The following is a 23,386-nucleotide window of genomic DNA, read 5'->3' as shown; positions in this document are numbered from 1 at the left end:
AGTAGAAACTAGCCTTATGTTTCCCCCATACATAGACTTAGGTTGTTCTCTTGTGAGTATTTTAATCTCTGAATATTCAAGCTGATCATATGTATTTTTCCATTAATCATTTCTATTAGGATGAGTTTTTCTGTGAAGTTTCTTGGTTCAGGAAGGCAAGCCAGCTCATTCCATGTAACTTTTCCCTTAGAGAATTAAAAGTCTAGTAATAGACCTGACCATTTTGTAGTCAAACATTGTTCTTAAATATATGGTACAGACATGATCAGGTGTGATAAACATTTGTTAAACTAAAATGTGTATATAGAACAATGTTGGATTATTATGACACATTAAAGAACCCATAATTTTTATTAGCATATTAGCCTCTTTAATTTTCTTTAATTAATTCTGTGATTTATTGTGAAGGATGATGGAAGATGATGATGATGATGAAAAGATCAATGAAGAAATAGAAGCTGAATTGGACAAAATCAGCATTTCTTCTTTGGAAAAAGATGATGTAGATAGTGATTCAAACTCAGAAACCCAGAGTGATGAGAGTGATGCTGTAAGTGTTAAGTTTTGGACTTTTGAGCCCTTTAATTGGAGTAAACTTTTCAGGAGATATTTTACTTTCTCAATGTGTTTTGTGTATTTATCTCATGTTTAACCTTAGGATCATCTTTAAGCAGTGTAAATTGGTAGATATTTAAATATAAAAGTTTGTTGAAGATAGAAATCACCTTATAAATCTACATTCTATATGTGTATTTTTTTTTGGGTAAAATTGGGATTATACCATGTTATGTATATACTAGAGGGCCGATGTATGAAATTCGTGCGAGAGTACGCCTTCCCAGCCAGCTGCCTGGATCCCTCCCTCGCAGCCGTGGCGGCCGCAACCCCAGCTTTGTCCCGGAAGGATGTCCAATCTAATTAGGATATTACGCTTTTATTATTATAGATATTTGTATCCTGCTTTTTAACATTAATCATGAACATTCTAATATGAATATATATGGATGGAAGCAAACTTTATGTGAAAACTTTAGATCTATAGAGGTAATGCTTTTTTTTTTTTGAATCAAACATGTTATCTTTTCACTTGTGTATTTCTTCCAATGTTTATATGCTTTAAAAATCTGTTTATGATTCCTTTTTTTACATCAAAACTCTTAATCCAATGGAAATTTATGTTATAAAATGAAGATCTAATTTGAAATTTTTTTGAACATACTTAGCTAATGTTTCTAGTGTCACTCGTTGAATAATCCAACTTTTCTCAATTGATTTATTATATCTTTTTATACATTTAGTGTTTTACATATGATCTATCCAAGATTATCTAATATTTTCCATTACTATTAATTTTTGCCGTATTATAGTTTTATATTTTTCAATTTCAAATGAGTCCAATTTTCTGTTTTGCAATTTCAAAATCTTCTCAACAAAGTTTAAAAAAACAACACAAAACTCACTTGCCAAGTTTCAAAAAATAACTATATTCTCAGTTTTAATTAGGATTTCAATAACCTACATATAATATTTGAGAAAATTTAATATTTTTACATTATTATGTCTTTTTAACCACACCTAATTTAAATGAAACTAAATATCCTGATATTATTCATATGATTATGAAATTCAACAGAATCATAGATATAATTCATAACACCTGAAAATGAAAAGCAAATTTTCACCATATATGTTTGAAATAGGCCCTTTTTTTGCAGTTTTTTTATTATATTAAAACATTTTAATGTTTGCAGGTGTTCCCCTTCCCCCTTCCACCCTCCCCCATTTCCCGCTCCCTTGGCCTTTACCACAGTATTATCAGTGTCCATAGGGTATGCATACATGTTCTTCAGCTAATGCCTTCACCTTCTTTATCCAGTCACCCTCACCCCCCTCCCCTTGGACACCATCCAGTCTATCCCACGTATCCAAGCTTCTGGTTCCAATTTGTACATCAGTTTATTTTATTCATTAGATTCTACATATTAGTAAGATAATATGGTATTTGTTTTTCTCTGACTGGATTATATTGCTTAGCATAATACTCTCCAGGTCCATCCATTCTGTCACAAAGGGTAAAAGTTCCTCCTTTTTTAGAGCAACATAGTATTCCATTGTGCAAATATACCACAGATTTTTATCCACTCATCTACTAGTGGGCACTTGGGCTGTTTCCATATCTTGGCTATTGTAAATAATGCTGCTATAAACAGGGATGCATATATTCTTTCTGACTGGTGTTTTGGGATTCTTAGGATATATTTCCAGAAGTGGGATCACTGGGTTAAAAAGCAGTACCATTTTTAATTTTTTGAGGAAACGCCATACTGTTTTCCACAGTGGCTGCAACAGTCTGCATTCCCACCAGCAGTGCATGAGGGTTCCCTTTTCTCCACATCCTCCCAGTGCTTGTTATTTGTTGATTTATTGATAGTAGCCATTCTGACAGGTGTGAGGTGAATTATGCTCTTTATAGCCTTTTACCTCATCTATGCATTTTCTCACATTTTTGATGTGGAATGAAGGAGGGGATATTTGATACATAGTTTTAATGAAAAATTTTATACTTTCTTTCATTATTGAAATTTTCAGGACTTAGTTGAATTACCAGAGTCAGTTCTTCACTGTATTAACATCATAAAGAATAAGAGTAAAACTGCTGAAGAGCTCATTCTTCAGGACTTAGAAGATACTGATGTTTTAAGTAAGTACAGTTTTTATCTGCTTGACAGATAAATTTTTTGTGAGAATAATTAACCTCAAATGTAGAAAATTAAACTGCTTAAAGTATGTATTTCTTATTTTATGCATATATTTAGTCTCTAATATAATATCTATAGTATATTTGACTGTTCAATTTAGTTCATTTGTTTTTCTTACTAACCTTCCTTATATCTCCAATAAATACTAATCACCAATATTTATTTAACCAGCCTTAATTAAAACCAGACATTCCATTACTTTACATTAAAGAAAACTAATAATGGGACTATTTTAAAAGTATCAGTTTATATATCTTTTTGGAGAAAAGTATAATTTATATAAAAAGCCTAACAATGTTTATTTTCTTCAACTGAGCAAATTTACTCCTGGGAATTATTCTGAGAATAATTAAATAATAAAATATTTAATTAGAATTAATCATGGCTTCATTTATAATGAAAAATTGCAACCATCTAAATGTTCAACAGGAGGTTGGTGTGTTCAATAATACACCCATTAAAAAAGGTATTAGCCCTGACCGGTTTGGCTCAGTGGATAGAGCGTCGGCTTGCGGACTGAAGGGTCCCAGGTTCGATTCCGGTCAAGGGCATGTGCTTGGGTTGCGGGCACATCCCCAGTAGGGGGCGTGCAGGAGGCAGCTGATCGATGTCTCTCTCTCATCGATGTTTCTAGCTTTCTATCCCTCTCTCTTCCTCTCTGTAAAAAATCAATAAAATATATATTTAAAAAAAAAGGTATTAGACAATTATTTAATGACATAATATTTATGATATATTATTTAAATTGTTATAAAATTAAATGTAATTTATGCAAATAATAGCATAAGTCATAATGTGGATATTCACAGATACTCATCAACAAATACTACTGTGTGAAAATAACTGTTTTAGCCACTGAGAATACAGCACAGAACAGAATAGGCAAAGCTTCTACTCTACTGTTCTAATGTTCCAGTGTGGACAGGCAAATAATCCTATATATTTAATAGGTAATATGCAAATTGACCATCACGCCATCACACAAGATGGCCGCCCTCATGTGGTCACAAGATGGCTGCCACAAGATAGCCAGCAGGGGAGGGCAGTTGTGGGCATTCAGGCCAGCAGGGGAGGGCAGTTAGGGGTGACTGGGCCTGCAGGGGAGGGAGGGCAATTGGGGGAACCAGGCCTTCAGGGGAGGGCAGTTGGGGGCGACCAGATCTGCAGGGGAGGGCAGTTAGGGGGGACCAAGCCTGCAGGGGAGGGTAGTTGGGGGTGACAAGGCCTGCAGGGGAAGGCAGTTAGGGGTGACCGGGCCAGCAGGTGGTAAGGAACGAGGGGTCCTGGACTGCAAGAGTACTGGATTGCGAGAGGGATGTCTGACTGCCGGCTTAGGGATTGGGCCCAAGCTGGCAGGCGGACATCCCCTGCAGGGTCCTAGACTGCGAGAGGGCGCAGGTGGGCTGAGGGACACCCCCCCACCCCACTCCAGTGCATGAATGTTGTGCGCCGGGCCTCTAGTTTGAGTATAAATGATGAAAACAGTCATATTCTAGAAACCATTTTTATGGTAGAAGAACCAAAAGTATGTATTGATGGATTGGTGTGAAAGAGAAAATGATGGCTCCAAGATTTTTGTCCTGAGCATCTGTATGAATGGTTATGTAAAGACTTGCTATATATAGATGCTTCAAATTTTCGCAGTGATTATTTTTTGTTGAGTTATGAGGGATTTTAATGGTATTATAATTTATTTTTACTAAGGTTTACACAATGAAAATAAAAGTATATTGCCAATTATATAGCTTAATTATGAAAAAAGCCAAAGGTAACAATTATAGAAAATTAGTTATATGAAAATTTATATAACTACAATTATGGCAGTGGTTTAGAAAATTATGAGAGGATCTCCTATACAGCTCTAGTCAAATAGGTTTAATAGTTTCAATGAATAGAATAATTTTCCAAGAAAATTAAAATTATCAAAATTTATTGATAAAAAATAGAAATATTATTAAATCAATAATCTGGCAAGATGGTGGAAACGGATTTCTTTTCAAATGTCTTTAGAAACTAGAAATAATATTGCAATAGAATTACTACAAACCATCCAGGAGCAAAAATCTGTAGGCTATATACTAATTTAGTTATAAAAAGGTACATATTTAAAAAAATACAATTGTATAGTCATAACACACACAGTAGAAGCCAGAGTCTAACTCAATTTATGAAGACAGATGTATTGATTAGGGCTCCCAGTTGTAGACATCAGAAGCCATTGAGGGTTTTGTTTGTGTGTTTGTTTTTATGGGTAGAGTAAATGTTCTGGTTATTACTGCAAAACTTGGTGATTTAAAATAACAATATGTTATTATCTTTTATGATTCTGTTGGTAGACTGGGGTTAGTCAAGCAGTTCTTGCTTGGGTATCTTATGCATTTGGCATTAGATGTTGAGTAAGGCTGCAGTCACCTGAAATCTTTACTGGATTGTAATTCCAAGATGGCTCACTCAAATGTCTGGCAGTTGATGCTAATTATTGGCTGGGCGTTCAGTTGGTGCTATCAGAAGGAGGCACCTGCATGTGGTTTGTCCCTAGGGTCTGCATGGCACCTGCATGGTGAGAAGTATCATATCATGAACAAAATACCAAGAGACTAAGATGGGACCTTGTAAGGTTTCTTTATGACCTATTCTCAGATCATGCAACATCATTCCTACCAGATCCTGATGGTTACGCAGAGTTAGTCTAGGTTTTGTGCAAGAGGATCTATGCAGGGTGTGCATACCAGGAAATGTGGGAGAGGAATCTTTGGAGATTTGCTACGACAGTAAGTAACAGATTGTAAACAGAACTTAAGAAACAGACTGTAGACTTAATATCCAACGTGTACAAAATACACACACACACATACATTGCAGAACCTGTCTGTGGCAGGAGCTTGCTATCTGATATAATTAAGAAAGTCAGAGACATTTATTATCTACTATGCACTTCTGTCTCCAAACCAAAGCTCCCTCTATCTCTCATGGTTGGGCCAAAAAAATGTTAAAATGTAGCTCCCTCCTCTCTTACACATAATATTTTTATAAAAATAAAGAATTACACAGATATGTCAATTGATAGAACGTAAGTCACCCTTAGAAACCTAGCTTAAAGGGGATCTGGAGAATGTTATTTTTTGCTCTACAGCCCCTGACACAGGAAAGCATGCCAGAAAGATTGTGCATAGTTGTTGAAGACGAAAATCTGTATCTGACAAAATAGTTGTGAATGGAAAGTTAACGAGCAGAATGGTCCTCTTAAAAAATATTTTTCTGTCAGGAAACATTACCATGAATTAAATGAATAAGGAAAAGAAACATAACTACATCTACACAGATAATACAAAGACTTGATAAAATAAAACAAAAACTCAAACTCAAGAAAGAAAGTTTACTTTATTCACATGTTAGTAATTATAATCTTTCAGACTAATACTTTTATTAAAGTGGTTTCAATATCTTGTGTAAAATTATATTGCTAGTTGTAGCAGGTAGAATTAAACTTTTGTTGATTTCTAATCAAGATGTCATTACAATATCAAACAAAACATTATTATGTGTATGTGGAGAATAAACTTTAGTCTAGAATATAAAAGGGGATACCAAATTAGTGATATAAAAATTTGTTACATTTATTTCCTCTGTTCTTTATTCTTCGTTGTTTTTCTGTTGTTTTGAATTACTGATCAATAATATGCTATGATAGAATTTGAGATTAAAGGATGTTGGAAGGTTTGAAATTTTAATATGTTGTTCCTTACTCTAATATTTAAAGTTATAATATTTTTTCTTTCTCTAGGCTACACTTATGGAACAGTTTCTAATAATCATATGCGCTTAAGGGTAGAATTATCAACTGAATATAAAGAAAACTCAGATCAATTAATGAAGGTATACTGTATGTTCAACATTTAACTAAAATTACTCATTATTACCTCCCCTCTTACACCAGATGATATTCACTGGTTTAAAGTTCACTGATTTAAAAATTAAGTAGTTTTTAAGCAAATCATTTTTAGTTTTATATTTTCCTTGACATATAAAATAAAACCACTCAAATTTCAATATTTAAAAATATAAGAAATAGAAATTTGAAAAAAAAATGAAACATCACTACTTGAGAATTTTATGTATATGTAGATAAAAAAGTAGAATGATATTGCATTCCCCCCCTCCCAAAACTCTGACTCCAAAAAAATGAATATACTCTGGTGTTTATTGCCTTGCTTAGGAATGTAATGTGTTCCAGCAGAGATTTTAAATACTGTATAGAAACTTTCAACTTAGAACATCTTGTGTTAGTTTTTCTTTAAAGATATAATTGAATACTCCTAAAATATATGAGTAAAGGATAATTAGCATTTTGGGTTAAAACTCCCACAAATCTATTCTACAGTTTCAATATCTTGAATTCATTTTTTTAAACTCTCATTTTATCTAACTCTATTCCTGCTCTCCAAGGTGTCTAAAATAATATGAAAGTTATATGTATTTTCTTACTTGCTGTTTTAATAACACTAAAACTTGAAATATTAACTTAGAATTATCATACTGGTATTTCATTGGAATAATCTTTTTATTTCCATCTAGACCAGTGGTTCTCAACCTTTCTAATGCCACGACCCTTTAATACAGTTCCTCATGTTGTGGTGACCCCCAACCATAAAATTATTTTCATTGCTGCTTCATAACTGTTATTTTGCTACTGTTACAAATCTTGATGTAAATATCTGTGTTTTCTGATGGTCTTAGGGGACCCTGCTAGTGGTTCTTAACTTGTGGGTCGCAACCGACAGGTTGAGAACCGCTGCTGTAGAGCCTAAGACCATTGGAAAACACAGATATTTACATTATGATTCATTAACAGTAGCAAAATTACAGTTATGAAGCAGCAACGAAAATAATTTTATGGTTGGGGGTCACCACAACATGAGGAACTGCATTAAAGGGTTGCGGCATTAGGAAGGTTGAGAACCACTGATCTAGACTCTGGTGGAATCTAATTATAGAAAAGTATTCATCAGAATTATGTCTTATCTGTAATTCACATTAAAGTAGGTAATAGTCCTGGTTTTTAAACATATTGAATAGATCAGAAATTTGTATATGTGAAAAATCACTACAGGTAAGAAAGAAATGTATTAGGAGGAAAACAAATATTAGTAAAAATATTGTAAAATGATTATCAAGCAGTTTAGGTAATTGCTGTGGATTAATATTATAGAGTGACTAGAGTTTTAAAAATCATAAGGTTAAAATACAGTCAGCTTGCATGGGAAAAACATTATTATTCACCATGATGACAATGATTATGAATGTGTTATAGAATTGTATTTGAGAAGGGTTTGAAGTAAATAAAATTATAGCTATAAATCAACAAACAACAAGTGCTGGTGAGGATGAGGAGAAAAGGGAACCCTAGTTTCCTGCTAGTGGGAATGCAGACTGGTGCAGCCACTGTGGAAAACATTGGGGATTTTCCTAAAAAAAAAAAAAAAAAATGGAACTCTCATTTGATCCAGTGATCCCACTTCTAGGAATATATTCTAAGAATCCCAAAACACCAATCAGAAAGAATATATGCAACTTAGGTTCACAGCAGCATAATTTACAAGAGTAAGACCTGGAAACAGCCCAGGTGCCCATGAGGAGATGAGTGGATAAAAAGGCTGTGGTACAATTATACCATGGAACACTATGCAGCAGTGAAAAAGAAGGATCTCTTACCCTTTGAGGCAACATGGAGGGACCTGGAGAGTATTATACTAAAATGAAATAAGCGAGTTAGAGAAAGACAAATATCACATAATCTCACTTATATGTAGAATCGAATGAAGAAAATAAACTGATGAATAAAACAGATCCAGAGACATTGAAACATGCAACAGACTGACATATTTCAGAAGGGCGGGGGGAGGGAGATGGGAAGAGATTAAACAAAGAACTTATATGTATATGTGCATAACCAATGGGAAAAAAATACTGTGGGGACAGTCTAGGGAGGGGGCAGGAGTGGGATGGAGGGGATCAGTGGGCAGGGCAGGGGAGGGAAAGGGGATATTTGTAATACTTTCAAAAATAAAGTTTTAAAAAAAGTTGTAGCTATGTGTATAGACATATTTTCTATATTATTAAACTGATAGCTTGAATTTCTATTTCAGTTCTCTTTAATCACTGGTGTTCTTTTAACCTCTTAGATATTATCTGAAATAGAAAAAGAAGAATTTCTGAGAAGTAAAACGCACTGTGACCATCCTGATTCTGTTCCAGAGCCTGGTCCTTATGAACATGTGGATGAACATATTTTGCTAGGTGGACAAAACTCAATGATATTTTTGATAATTTTTTTAAAAATATATTTTATTGATTTTTTTACAGAGAGGAAGGGAAAGGGATAGAGAGTTAGAAACATCGATGAGAGAGAAACATCGATCAGCTGCCTCCTGCACACCCCCTACTGGGGATGTGCCCGCAACCAAGGTACATGCCCCTGACCGGAATCGAACCTGGGTCCTTTCAGTCCACAGTCCGACACCCTATCCACTGAGCCAAACCGGTTTCGGCAATATTTTTGATAATTTTTATCTGATTATAGTTATCTTAGGAAATGTAGTTTTTTCTTTTGACAATTAGGGAAATACAATCATATATAATGCTTTCACTGTGCTTATTTAATTACATACTCTCATAGTTTTGTTTATGCTTCCTAAAGTACCTTGATTGAAATATATTTATAATTTTTCTACATGTATAACTGACTGCAATAAACATATCCAACCTTGAATTTCTTAAGAATACAATAACTACCCAGAAGCACACACACACTATAATTTTAGATTAAGTTTTGTTGAGTAGTTTAAAGCAAGTTATGTCTTTTCTTTGTTGACTGCAGTGGAATTTCCATGTATATTTAAGACTATATTTTTTTATTAGAGGCCCAGTGCACAAAGTTTGTGCACTCGGGGGATTCCCTCAGCCTGGCCTGTGCCCTCTTGCAGTCCGAGAGCCCTCAGGAGATGTCTGACTGATGGCTTAGGTCTGCTCCCGCATAGCGCTGCCTTGGAGGCAGGAGAGGCTTCTGCTACCACTGCTGTACTTGCCAGCCGTGAGCCCAGCTTCTGGCTGAGCGGCACTCCCCCTGTGGGAGCCCACTGACCACCAGGGGGCAGCTCCTGCATAGCGACCAGTAATTCTGCTGTTTGGTCGATTTGCATATTAGCCTTTTATTATATAGGATTTTTATTTTGTCACTTTCTCTTTGGTAATATGTTGAAATTATTCCTTCTTTTCAAAATTACTTTTATACTTCACAATGAATCACTATTGACAGTTTTGATCTTAAAAATAATATCATTTCTCTTTATGACTGCAGATGATGGTGAAATAAATTTTGGATACTGTGAAGTGGAAGAAAGATGTAGGCAATCTTTTGAGGCTTGGCAAGATAAACAGAAAGAACTAGAAGACCAAGAGAAAGAAACTCTCAAAGCTCAGAGGGATAGAGAAGAAAAACAGTTTCAAGAAGAAGAAGAAAAGAGACATTGCTGGATGAAACAGTTTGAAGTTGAAAAGAAGAAATTAGAGAATATTCAAAAGGTTTTTGTTTTTCATACTTCTTTTTAAATTAGTAGCTACTTATGAAGAGTATTGCTGTTTTGGAGTATAGTGTGGATTAACTTTTAATTACTCCAGATAATAGAGGCAATTGATTGGTTAATAATATTTAATATGGTTTCCTTAATTAGTTTTTATTGAAATTTATTGGAATTTCAGATACTGCTTTGGATCATGGGAGCCACTAAAGTCTTTGAAGTTTCAAAGATAGTCCTAGAAAGGATGATATTTATAGCACAAACTGTTGCTTTTTTATACCCTTCTAATTATAGGAAAATATAACAGAATTTTGTTGATCATACAGTGCCCTTGCTATGTGGTCTAATATATAGCAATTAAGTAAAACATATTTGGTTGAAGAGGTTCAACCAAGTAAATGATGGTTTGTACTTCATCTCTGTAATTGAACTAATTCCTTGGACTAGACATTTTTTTGGTATGGAAGACTTTTGTGTTGTAATTATTTCAGTTTTCTCCAACCCTACCTCAGGAGGTCTACACCCTGAGGTCACTGTAGTGGCATATTGAGAAACTGGTGGATTTTTAAGACCCTACTTGTGGGCTATCATGATCCTTAGAATCTCTAGATATCAGGCTGGACAGACTTCTCTGCCTAACATCACTAAAGCTGATTTACATGTTACCTAGAAAGTGCTAGATTTGAGTGTTTCAAATAGAGAAATTAACATGTGGTCATTTAGGCAGTTCAGGGTATTCTAGGCTTCCATGTTGAGTGCACTACATTTCCTGCTTATATACAAAATAAATAAGTTAAAGTAATTGTAATATTGTAGAACCACTTTGGTCAGATTTTTTTTTCTAACAAATTCTAAATTTTTAGCTTTCCTTTAGTTATATTTTCTTTCCACAAATCAGACAAATATGATCATTTTCATAATAAAACTAGAGGCCAGTGCACGAAATTCATGCATGGGGGGGGGTGTCACTCAGCCCAGCCTGCACTCTCTCCAATCTGGGACCCCTTGAGGGATGTCCGACTGCCCTTTTAGGCCGGATCCCACCTAAATGGGCAGTCAGACATCCCTCTCACAATCCAGGACTGCTGGCTCCCAACTGATTGCCTGCCTGCCTTCCTGATTGCCCCTAACCACTTCTGCCTGCCAGCCTGATCACCCCCTAACCACTCCCCTGCCAGCCTGATTGATGCCTAACTGCTCCCCTGCCAGCCTGTTTGCCCCTAACTGTCCTCCCCTGCAGGCCTGGTCACCCCTAACTGCCCTCCCCTGCAGGCCATCTTGTGGTGGCCATCTTGTGTCCACATGGGGGGCAGGATCTTTGACCACATGGGGGCAGCCATCTTGTGTGTTGGAGTGATGGTCAATCTGCATATTACTCTTTTATTAGATAGGATAGAGGTCTGGTGCATGGGTGTTGGCCAGCTGGTTTGCCCTGAAGGCGTCCCGGATCAGGGTGGGGGTTCCCTTGGGGCGTGGGGCGGCCTGGGCCAGGGGCCTGTGGTGGTTTGCAGGCTGGCCACGCCCCCCGGTGACCCAAGTGGAGGCCCTAGTATCTGGGATTTATTTATCTTCTACAATTGAAACTTTGTAGCCTTAAGTGGAGGCCAAGGCAGGCCAGGGTGTGTGGAAAGCTTGGCTTCCTCCATCGCCGGGGGAAACCCTAGCCTCCTGCTCTCTCCAGCTCCATGGCTGCTGCCATTTCTGTTGTGATTTATTTATCTTCTATAATTGAAACTTTGTAGCCTGGAGTGGAGGCCTAGGCCGGCAAGGGCAGGCGGAAAGCTTGGCTTTCTCCATTGCCGGGGAAACCCAAGCCTCCCTCCTGTTCTCTGTGGCTACAGCCATCTTGGTTGGGTTTATTTGCATATTGGCTCCTGATTGGCTGGTGGGCATGGCTTGTGGGCGTGGCTTGTGGGTGTAGCGGAGGCAAAGTCAATTTGCATATTACTCTTTTATTAGATAGGATTATGATTTAAAAAATGACATTAGTAGGTTTAGTGAATTTCTAAATATGTGCTTTGTTATACTTGAGGCTTAAAATTTCCGGTGGGGCCGTTCCATAATTTTATAATGATGGGTTTTAAATATGTGATTTACTTCCTTTTAGTAGTTCTTTTCTGTACCCTTTGTTAGTGTCCTCTTTTCCTCAAAACTGCTATTGTAAATCTTTTTCCATGAGTTCCACCCAATTGCTCTCTCATTATTAGCATATGATCACATAACATGTTTGCATTAATTACAAGCTTCCTCTTTTTCTAATTGCATATCTATTTAGTATCAATCTCTGTACTCACCTTTTCTTTTGCCTTTGCTTCTGTATCAGTATCTCAGTAACAAGTGTTTCCTCTTCTACTAAAGGTTAGCTTTTTCTCCTCTGCTTTTTCATTTTCCAGTTTACCCCTGCTTTTTGTTATATTCAAAACACCCCTTTCAACTTCCTCCTTTCTTATTCTTTATAAATATGTTCAGTTTTCTCCTATCCCAGAAACAAAACAAAGGAAAAACCATGAGGTTACCTTTGTTCATAATATCTCATTTTATCAAGTTCTTTAGCTCTACTGATCATAATCAGATTCTTTATATATATATATATATATATATATATATATATATATATATGTATATATATATATATGTATATATATATACACACACACATATATGTTTTTATTGATTTTTAGAAGAGAGGAAGGGAGAGAGAGAAAAATATCTATGTGAGGGAGGAACATGGATGGGTTGATTCACACACACACCCTGAAATTGCAACCTGGGCATGTGTCCTGACTGGGAATTGAACATGGGATGACACTCAACCAACTGATCCACACAGGCCGGGCCACAGTCCAGCTTCTTAAAAGAGTGTTATTTTTGCTATATCCATTTCCTTGTCTTGTTCAATTGTAAACCTGCTACTTATTTACCACCATCCCACTGAGTGAGGCTGTTCTTGACAAAACTAACCAATGACTTCTAAGTTACCATACTCACAGGCTCATTTTCAGTTTTTATTTTGGCCTCTATCATATTTTATGCCAGTAAAAATTTGATTGTTGGCCATTTCTCTTTCCCATGACTTCTGTGGGACCACACTACCTTGATTCTCTTTCTTATATGTTTGGAATTTCCTCCTTGATATCCATTATAAGCTTCCTTTTTCTTTCTCCTTGAATATGACATTACCAAGGTTTTCTTTGTTTTTTAATTCTTTATTGTTGAAAGTATTACATATGTCCCCTTTCTCCCCCATTGTCCTCTCCCAGCCTGCCCCTGTGCCCCAGCCCCAGTCTTCCCCCCACCATTCCCTTGTCTTTCTTTTCTTATTAATCTCATTCATAGCCTTAGCTGTTTAGAACCAAATCTATATTTATAGCAAAAAGTAAACTAATTACATAACTCTTTTACAGATACTTAACACCTAGAACTTAATGTATCTAAAACTGAGTGCATTGTCTTTCTTTCTGAATCATGTTACTCTTATGGTATTCTTTATTTTGGTGAGCTACACTACTGTCATTGCCCAAGCTAGAAAGATTAGGACCATTTTTTACTCTTCCCTCTCTTTTATTATCCTCTTGTTTTTAAAAATAGTTGTATTATTTATCCTCTCATTCAGATATCTACTGCTACTCCATAGTTCAGTGTGTGCTAATGTCTAGCTTTGGATGTTTATTATGTTCTCTAATTGATCTCCCTACTTTTTATCTTCCACAGACTCAACCACCATAGTGCTGTCAGGAGGATATTTTTTTACATTGTTAAATCCCGTCAAAAGTTTCCATAGCTCACATAAGACAATTTCCAAAAAAATTTTCCATTACCTTTATATCCAACTAGAGGCCCGATGCACGAAGATTCGTGCAAGAATGGGCCTTCCTTTCCCTGGCTGCCGGCACCGCCTTCGCTCCCTCCCAGAGCTGCCTTCCACCTTTGCTCCAGCCCGGAGCTGCCTTTCTGCCTTCGCTCCGCCCAGAGCCACTTTTCCACCTTCCCACACTGCCCAGAGGCCCAGAGCAGCTGGGGCGGTGCGGAACACCTGCGTTGTCGCCATGGCGACGACACAAGCGTCCTGCCCCCAGCCACTTGGCGCCTGTGTATGCAAATTGACCCGCCATCTTTGTTGGGTTAATTTGCATACTCACTCCTGATTGGCTGGTGGGCATCGTGAAGATACAATTTGCATCTTTTATTAGTGTAGATGAGTTGGCCATTCGTGGCAATTTCATATTCACATTATGTTTGTATCTGTTCTTGCTCTTACCATGCTATCCAGAGGCCCTCATTAATTCTCACATGGACTTTGCTAATATCTATCTTACTGATCATATTGGTGTCTCCTGGGTTTTCTGTATATAACTCTACCTAATGTGACATTATGATTTTCCTAAACACAGAGTTGTTGTCATTTTTTCTATTTCAAAAACATTTAATACATTCCTAAAGTATCTGTCCAACCTCTTGAAAACCTACTAATTTCAAATCAATCTTCTGCATGAAACCATTCATGATCCACCAATTATAACACCTATTCTTACCATGATTCTATCTGATCTTTTCTTTCAATAAACTTATTCTGCTAAATTTGGAGTAATGTGTGAACTTGTGAGAATGTTCTCATATTAAAGGTCAATTTTTAGAGTAAAAGGGAATATATTTTGCTTATTTTTGTTTATTCTTCAGATCTTTAACAAAATATGTGTTAGTAAAATGTAATTTAAAGAAAACCATACCCTAGCCAGGTGGCTTAGTTGATTGGAGCATCATCTTACACACCAAAAATGTTGCAGGTTCAATTCCCAGTCAGGGTACATACCTAGGTTGAGGCCCACATGGTAGGCAACCAATTATTATTTCTCTCTCACATCGATATTTCTCTTTTTCTCTCTACCCCTTAAAGAAATATTAGCCACTGAACTGATTTACTATGTGAATTAAGTGGGATGGTGTGGAGAGAAAAATATTGTAATGCAAAGCCCATCTTATGAACATTATTTGTCACTTTGGTATTGTCCAACACTATTTCTAGCTGATGCTCCTTATTATGTGAATAAACATGCTCAAATAAATAAAACAACTTTCCCAGGTTACAAACATCTTTATGTGCTCAAAATGGGAACCCTAGGTGTTATTTATATGACACTTTAGGTTGAGATTCAAGTTGTTATCCCAGTTCTAATAACTGAGCACCATTGAGTGAGTTGTTTTAACCATTATTTACAAATATATGTTGTGAGAATCATGTATAATGAACATAATGCTTTCTGACATTTGAATCTAATATTTTAATATTAACATGTGTTCAGCAAGAACAGGCCAAGATGAATGATGAACTCCTTGAAGAAGAGAAAATATGGAAAGAGAAATTTAAACAACATGAGGTATCTATTTGTTGTTTTTACTGAGTGCAACAGTCATTTTCATTTGAAATAAATTACTATGCCTGAAGTGGACATTTTAAAATAATATTGCCTAGCTGGTAATAATCCTAGTGGGACTTAAATTACTAAAGTTTTAAACATTCATTAACCATTAGAAACTGTTCTTGAAATAGAATGTCCTGATAATGAAAAGAAACTGGTTGGTGAGTGAATATGTCTATGTAAAAAAATTCTAAATTTTTTAAGGCTTGAGGAAACAAACTATTATGAGCATTTCATTATGATTGAAAAGTTACTGCATTTCTTGAACACAATTAGTTGAATGTACTAAATAACCCAATTGCATTTAAATAATTCTGTTGACAAGTTAAACTTTAACTTTTATTTATCTATTTTTATATAAAATTATTTTAAGTGATTATAAGGATAAGGTAGATAAAAATTTCCATAATCTTGCTATTCAGCTAAACATACTAGCTTTCTTTGTATTTCCTTCAAATCTTTTCTTTATTTATATAAATATAATCCAGAAAAGGTAGGTTTCTACTGGCCTTATTTTTTTTTATTAAAATATATTTGGCATATAACATTGCATAAGCTTAAGGTATAAACATGTTGATTTGGTGCAGTTACATATTATAATAGAACTAGGGGCCTGGTGCACGAAATTTGTGCACGGGGGTGTGTGTCCCTCAGCCCAGCCTGCACCCTCTCCAATCTGGGACCCCTCAAGGGATGTCTGACTGCCCGTTTAGGCCCGATCCACCAGGATCGGGCCTAAACGGGCAGTCAGACATCCCTCTCACAATCCAGGACTGCTGGCTCTCAACTGCTCGCCTGCCTGCCTTCCTGATTGCCCCTAACCACTTCTGCCTGCCAGCCTGATTACCCCCTAACCACTCCCCTGCCAGCCTGATTGATGCCTAACTGCTCCCCTGCCAGCCTGTTTGACCCTAACTGCCCTCCCCTGCAGGCCTGGTCCCCCCCAACTGCTCTCCCTTGCAGGCCTGGTCCCCCCCAACTGCCCTCCCCTGCTGGCCATCTTGTGGTGGCCATCTTGTGTCCACATGGGGGCAGGATCTTTGACCACATGGGGATAGCCATCTTGTGTGTTGGAGTGATGGTCAATCTGCATATTACTCTTTTGTTAGATAGGATAGAGGCCTGGTGCACAGGTGGGGGCCAGCTGGTTTGCCCTGAAGGGTGTCCCGGATCAGGGTGGGGGTTCCCTTGGAGTGTGGGCTGCCTGGGCGAGGGGCCTGTGGTGGTTTGCAGGCCGGCCACGCCCTCTGGCGACCCAAGCAGAGGCCCTAGTATCTGGGATTTATTTATCTTCTACAATTGAAACTTTGTAGCCTGGAGTGGTGCCCCGGCCCGCAGGGCAACAGTGAGGGCACGCAGGAACCACCTAAGAGAATGAAACAAACAAGGAACGCGAAGAACGGAGGCAAGACAGGGTTCTGATCAAGCCTCGTTTTTTATTCGAGCGTTGCGGTATATAAGCACTCAGGAGGGGAGGGGTAGGATAAGGAGTTGCCATGGGATGATTGGTTGGGGACTGGGTATCTGTCCTAGCTGATTGGTTACTCTGATGTGGGAGGTTCTTCTGGCCTTTGGCGCACGCGGGCTTTCTTTGGCGCGCGCGGGCTTTCTTTGTTCTTGCTCAATCAGGAAGTAGGGCTGACCAGGAAGTGAGACCGAGCTCTGCTTTTATGGCTCCCGGCATCTCCTCCCTTTCTGTTTTTAAGCGGGAGTGGGCTTTAACCGAGCGAGGGAGTAGTGACCCGGCTCCTCCCGTGGGTTTCTCAAGCCCACAGGTAACGGCTCTTGGTATCTTTTGGGGAGGAGAGGTAGAGCCTGGAATTAAGGCCAGAGAGCCTTCCCTGCATTGGCTGCGACTGTCTTAGGTCGGGAGACTCGGGATACCTGGTTTAACGCCTGCATTACCCGTCATCGGCCTAACTGAATCGCTCTGATCCAGTGCCTGTCTTAGGTTGCAGGTAGGGCCTATAGAAGAGCCCCTCAGCGTATGCCGTCTCCTCTTACCTGTCATTGGCTGCCAGCCAAGCTCACCAGGGCTTGCTTCATTAGATAGCATCCGAGTAGGATGCGGTATGGGCATCTCTGTTGGCCATCTAAGAGAAAAAATTTGATAGATACCAACCTCTATGTAAGCCAGGTATACTCTCAGGGAAAACCAGAGGGGGTCGAAAGATTATGGGACCTTCCCTTGCAGTGCTTTGCTCTGCACTCAGCTCGGTGCCCATACCTTTCTCCTGGAGGGGAGTAGGTAAGCATCCCTCTGGTCATCATGCTGTCCCCGTAGGGAGGGAGCGCTGGTAGAGGTCATAGTCCTGTTCACGGTCAGCCTCAGCTAAGCGGTGATCATGTACTTGTATGGGTTTGGCTATGAGGGAATCTATTTGTTGTTTGATAAAATGTGTGAGCCTTCTAAAGGCCCATGGTCCAAAAGCAAGGAGTAGGAGTAGACCGGCTAGAGGGCCTAAGATAGAGGGTAATAGGGTTGAAAGCCAGGGGTGGGTGTTAAACCATCGTTCTATCCAATCTTGATTTTGTTCTCTTAGCTTTCGCCTTTTCTCTAATCTATCTCTAACTTTTGTCAGTGAGTCTCTAATAACCCCAGAATGGTTAACATAAAAGCAGCATTGTTCCTCTAAGGCAGTGCAGAGGCCTCCCTGTTGTAGAAGAAGTAGATCCAGGCCTCGTCGGTTTTGGAGTACCACCTCGGCTAGAGACGTCATGGATTCTTGTAGATGAGAAATGGTGCCTTCTAGACTTTTGATGTCCTCATCGATAGCTTCTTGTAATTGGTTGTAATATTGATTGGAAAGAACAAGAGAGGTTATTCCGACCCCTGTACCCGTGGCGCCGAGGCCTAAGAGGGTGGCCACCGTGAGGGTTGTAATAAGTTCCCTTTTCTGTCTGAGGGAAGGATCAGGGGAGGCATTGTTGGGGAATAACGAGTGGGAAAATTGGTCATCACTAAGATAGGATACTTTAGGAACTAAGGAAACTTGTACACAAAAGGAGTTACTGAGGAGGGGGGCATAGATGCACGGTGTCAGGCCATCACTGCAGGCCCACCATGTGTTATTGTTAGGAATTAAATATTCTTGATTATTCTGAGGGGTAATTATTTGATTACAGAGGTGCCGATGTGAAGTAGGCACGGGCCCTAGGCAGAGTCCCGATCCAGAGACAGCCTGCAGTGTTAATTTTCCCTGTCCACTGTGTTGCCAACGGCATTGAGTGATGTTCTGAACAATGGAGTAATTTATTAGGAGGGTAATGATTATCTATTATTCCCTGGAACGCGGAGAGGGAAATAACCCAATCATCATCCTGTTGGAGGAGCCAATTAATTTGTTCTTTTGTATAGGGGAGTATAATATGATCGGGGTCTCGACCAAAATATTGACGGCTCCGTTCCCTGCCTAATCGGAGGATTTTGGTTATTAATGATGGATATGGAATAAGAACTCGGGAGGGGGATGAGGGTAAGTGGATCCAGAGTAAGGGGTTGTCCTGCCATAAAACTCCTGTAGGTGTGTGGTTAGTAGCACAGATGATAAGCGAAAAAGGTTTATCATAGGATAGGAAGGTAATTTGTTGCTGCTGGATGGCAATTTCAACCTTGGAGAGGGAAGATTTAGCCTCTGAAGAGTGTTTACGGGGGGAAAGGGGATCAGGGTCTCCTTGTAGGATATCAAAGAGGGGTTTTAAATCTCCCGTTGTTAGTCTTAAGTAGGGTCTAAGCCAGTTGATATCTCCTAAGAATTTCTGGAAATCATTGAGGGTTTGTAATTGATCAGTTCTTAATTGAATTTTTTGAGTGGTAATGCTGTTTTGATTTAGCTCAAAACCAAGATAGTAATAGGGGTCTTTAAGCTGTATTTTGTTAGGAGCTATTCGAAGCCCCAAAGAGGTAAGACGGGCAGCCAGTTCTTGGCTGCATTTGAGGACTTCAGAGCATGAAGCTCCTGCTAGGAGAATGTCATCCATGTAATGTATAATGTAGATGGAAGGCCAGCAAGGTCTGAGAGGATCTATAGCTTGGGCCACAAATTTCTGGCATAGGGTGGGGCTATTTGCCATGCCTTGAGGGAGTACTTTCCATTGGTACCGGGGCATAGGTCCTTTAAAATTAGTAACGGGGAGACTGAACGCAAAACGTTCTCTGGCTTGGGGGTGCAGGGGGATGGTGAAAAAGCAATCCTTGAGGTCAATAATAATTTTGTAATAGTTGGCGGGAATGGCAATAGGGGAGGGAAGGCCTGGTTGGAGGGCTCCCATCGTGAACATGGTTTTGTTGATTTCCCTGAGGTCTTGGAGAAGTCTCCACGTTCCTGTTTTCTTCTTAATTATGAATATGGGAGTATTCCAAGGAGAGGTGGTGGGTTCTAAATGTCCAGCAGCCAATTGCTCCTGTACTAACTTAGTGGCAGCTGTAAGTTTTTCGTTATTTAGAGGCCATTGATCTACCCAAACGGGCAATCAGATTTCCATTTTATCTTGTCCGTGTGGGGTACAGGAAAGTCAATGGCCGCTAAGGAAAATGTTCACTCCCTAGGCCTGAACGATTGTTCCTTGGTGTTATGGATAATGGGGCCTTTATTCCCTGTTTGTTTCTCCCCAGTCCTTGCCCTGGTAAAAACCCTTGGTTGAGCATCTGTTGAGTAATAACTTCATTGGGGCTACACATGATGAGCTTTAATTGGGATAAGATATCCCGCCCCAAAGGTTGACAGGTAGGCCCGGAACAATGTAGGGCTGTACCTGTCCGGAATTACCCTCGCTGTCTTTCCAAGTTAATATTTTGGAGCTTTGTTTTGGGTTGGTGGACTGACCAATTCCCTTAAGGTGAGACAGGGAGACCTCGCAAGGCCAGCTTGGTGACCAGTGTTGGTCTGAAATTACTGTGGCATCGGCCCCTGTGTCGACTAGGCCTTTAAAGGTCTTTCCATCTAATTGTAGGGTTAATAACGGTCTCTCTGGAGTAATCTGCTGTACCCAGTAGGTATCAGATGACCCGAGGGCGGATTCTTGTCTGGGGCGTTGGGAGTGACTTTTATTAGTAGGTTTTAGGGGGAGTAAGATAAGTTGGGCTATTCTCTTTCCCTTGGGAATAGATATAGGCCCGGATGGGGCTGAAGCTAGGGGTGTGATTTGGCCTGTATAATCATTGTCAATGACCCCAGGGGTAATGTGGAGGCCAGCTAATGTGGAGCTTCCTCGGCCTAATACTAAGCCAAAGGTCTCGGGAGGTAAGGGTCCAAACGTTTCTGTAGGGAGGAGTTGAATGCCTTGATCGGGAATTAATATTGAGTCGGCGGCGGCACAGGGGTCCAATCCTGCACTGCCGGGGGTGGCCCGGAGGAGGGAACTGACTCCTGAGTGTGAAGGATCTGTTGAGGGGGTAGCGTCTGTGGGACGAATCGAATAGCCCCCTGATTCAGTCCCTGGTTTGGGGCCGAGGGCTGGCCCCTCTGGAAGTTTCCCTGTTTTGGTGGTAAAGGCTTGCCCTCTATATCCGTTTTAGAGTAGCATTCCTTAGCCCAGTGAAGACCGCGCCGGCAGCGTGGGCAGGGGGTTCTAGGGGGTTTACAATCTGATGAGTTGTTAGAGGGGGGTTTCTGGAGGGTTGGCGTCTGAGGCTCCTTTGTAGGTCAGTGACGAGCAAAATGCCCAGGTTGTTTACAGTTATAACAGGCTCTTCGTTTTTCCGGGCCGAAGTTCTTTAAAGCTGCCCCTATAGCTAGGCCAAGAGAGTGGGAAGTACCAATCCCTGAACATAACTTGATATAATCAGAAAGGCTCCCACACCGGTATGGTCTTAAGGTTTCCTGACATATCGGGTTGGCATTCTCATAGGCAAGATGTTTAATAAATGTGCTCTCATTCTCGCCCTCGCCAATCAGCCATTCCATGGCATCAGTGAGGCGACTGATGAAATCGCTATAAGGCTCATCAGGGCCCTGTCAGACCTTGGCCAAGGAGGTTGTGGCTGAGCCCTTTGGGGGGAGTCGGCGCCAGGCCTTAAGGCCTGCGTTTTGAATTTGAGTTAATAACCCAGGGGGGAAGGCCACCTGTGCCTCATTGGAGTCATAGGGACTCCGGCCGAGTAACTTATCTCTCGTCCAAGAGCGCGAGGTTTTGCTTTCACTATTGCGCTGGGTGGTTTCTCGGCAGTTTTCAACAAAATCTGTTCTCCAGAAGACATATTCACCCCCCGAGAGTGTCGCTCGGGCTAGAGAGATCCAATCATTAGGAGTTAGCCAGCGATCACTCAGGCTTTCGAGTATAGCTACTGTATAAGGAGGCGTGGGCCCGTAATTAGTAACCGCCGCCTTTAAATCTTTTATGTGTTTAAGGTTTAGGCGACGGTATTTCTGATTCTTGTGTTGGGGCTCGGGGTCTGGGTCCTCTGTTTCAGAGTCATTATCTGTAGGGTCTTGATCAGGATTTTGGGAGTCTGGGGGAGTATCATCTTCATCAGGGGAGTTTTCTTCCTCTTCCCCTATATCTTTTGAGGGGGGTTTAGGGCCGTGACTGCGGGTGACCAGTAAGGCAAGGAGAGGGGGTTTGTTTTTAGCCGATAGGGCCTGGGGCGGGGCTTTAATTTTAGTTTTTCGTCTGTTGGGGGGTGATTTTGTTGAGGGAGGAGTATTCTGTTGGGTAGGACTTAGGGTGGAAAGCTCAGCCTCGAGGGCTTGAATTTCTTTAATAAGTTGGACATGCTCTCGTTTCTGCTGTAAAATTTCCTTTAAAGAAGAAACTTCTCGAGCAAGGGTTATTTTAGCTTGTCTGATGGGGTCAGATGGACGGGAGTTAAAATCTGGAAGAGGAGAAGGATGAACTAGGGAATTGGGATTATAGGGGGGGAGTCTATGAAGCGCCGGGGCAGTTAGGCGCCAAGGGTCATCATGATAGCGAGCCGCCTCCTCATCTAACGTTTCTTGTTCTTCGGGGGTTAGGTGATCCGAGTGGTCTTTTTTAAAGGTGAGTGAGGGGTAGATATTGGGGATTTTTTCTTGTGGCTTTTCTGGTTCTTTTTTAATATTTAAAGGTTCTTGGTCTTTAGGGGTCTCTGGGGGTTCTCCTGGGAGATCTATAACGACTGAAGGGCATGTTGAGGGGGGACGGGAGTTTTCCTTAAGAATCTCCTCTCCTGTTTTGATGACCTCTTTAACATCAGGGTCCTGAGAATGGATTTTTAGAATGTCATGAATTAGGTTCCAATAAGAAAAGGCAGTAACGGGAATCTTTTCAGGGCCAAAGGCCCGATAAAAATCCTGTAGGGCATCTCCTACCCGTTCCCAGCATTTTTGATTAATAGTTCCTTCTAGGGGGAACCAAGGGCAGGTATCATGAACAAACTCAAAGAACTGCCTAAGGTCTTTTCTTTTAACCCTTATTCCTCACGCTCTGAGGGACATCTTGAGACCGTCAAGGAACATTTCATGGGTACTCAAAGAATTCCCCATTATTGGTCGACTGGATGGCTCTCCGAGTGAATTCCTCCCCCACGTAAGCCTCCGGGACGTATAATCCCTGTCCAGGTCAGCCTGAATTTTCCCGTCAACCCAGGGATTCAGGTGGAATTACTCTCTTTTCGACTCTACCCTTTACTCCCTTGCTTGTGTGAAACAGTCGG

General features: G+C 39.9%; 1 protein-coding gene across 4 annotated transcripts in view; it reads left to right on the top strand.

Moving 5' to 3' along the window:
* Positions 1-409: 409 nt before the first annotated feature.
* Positions 410-23,386, top strand: part of LRRIQ1 (leucine rich repeats and IQ motif containing 1) — a gene marked incomplete at both ends in the record, with an annotated part of 281,974 nt that continues 258,997 nt past the window's right edge. For all 4 annotated transcript variants that reach the window (XM_080659623.1, XM_080659624.1, XM_080659621.1 and 1 more), the window contains 6 exons: positions 410-550; positions 2,590-2,701; positions 6,544-6,635; positions 8,942-9,056; positions 10,117-10,340; positions 15,637-15,711. In XM_080659623.1, coding sequence (XP_080515749.1) covers positions 410-550; positions 2,590-2,701; positions 6,544-6,635; positions 8,942-9,056; positions 10,117-10,340; positions 15,637-15,711 — 759 coding nt within the window. The remainder of the gene's footprint in view (positions 551-2,589; positions 2,702-6,543; positions 6,636-8,941; positions 9,057-10,116; positions 10,341-15,636; positions 15,712-23,386) is intronic.

The sequence above is a fragment of the Plecotus auritus genome (genome assembly GCF_963455305.1).
Source record: "Plecotus auritus genome assembly, chromosome: 3".
Taxonomy (NCBI): Eukaryota; Metazoa; Chordata; class Mammalia; order Chiroptera; family Vespertilionidae; genus Plecotus; species Plecotus auritus.
The sequence above is the reverse complement of the archived record's forward strand: the minus strand, read 5'-3'. Positions and strand labels throughout refer to the sequence as shown.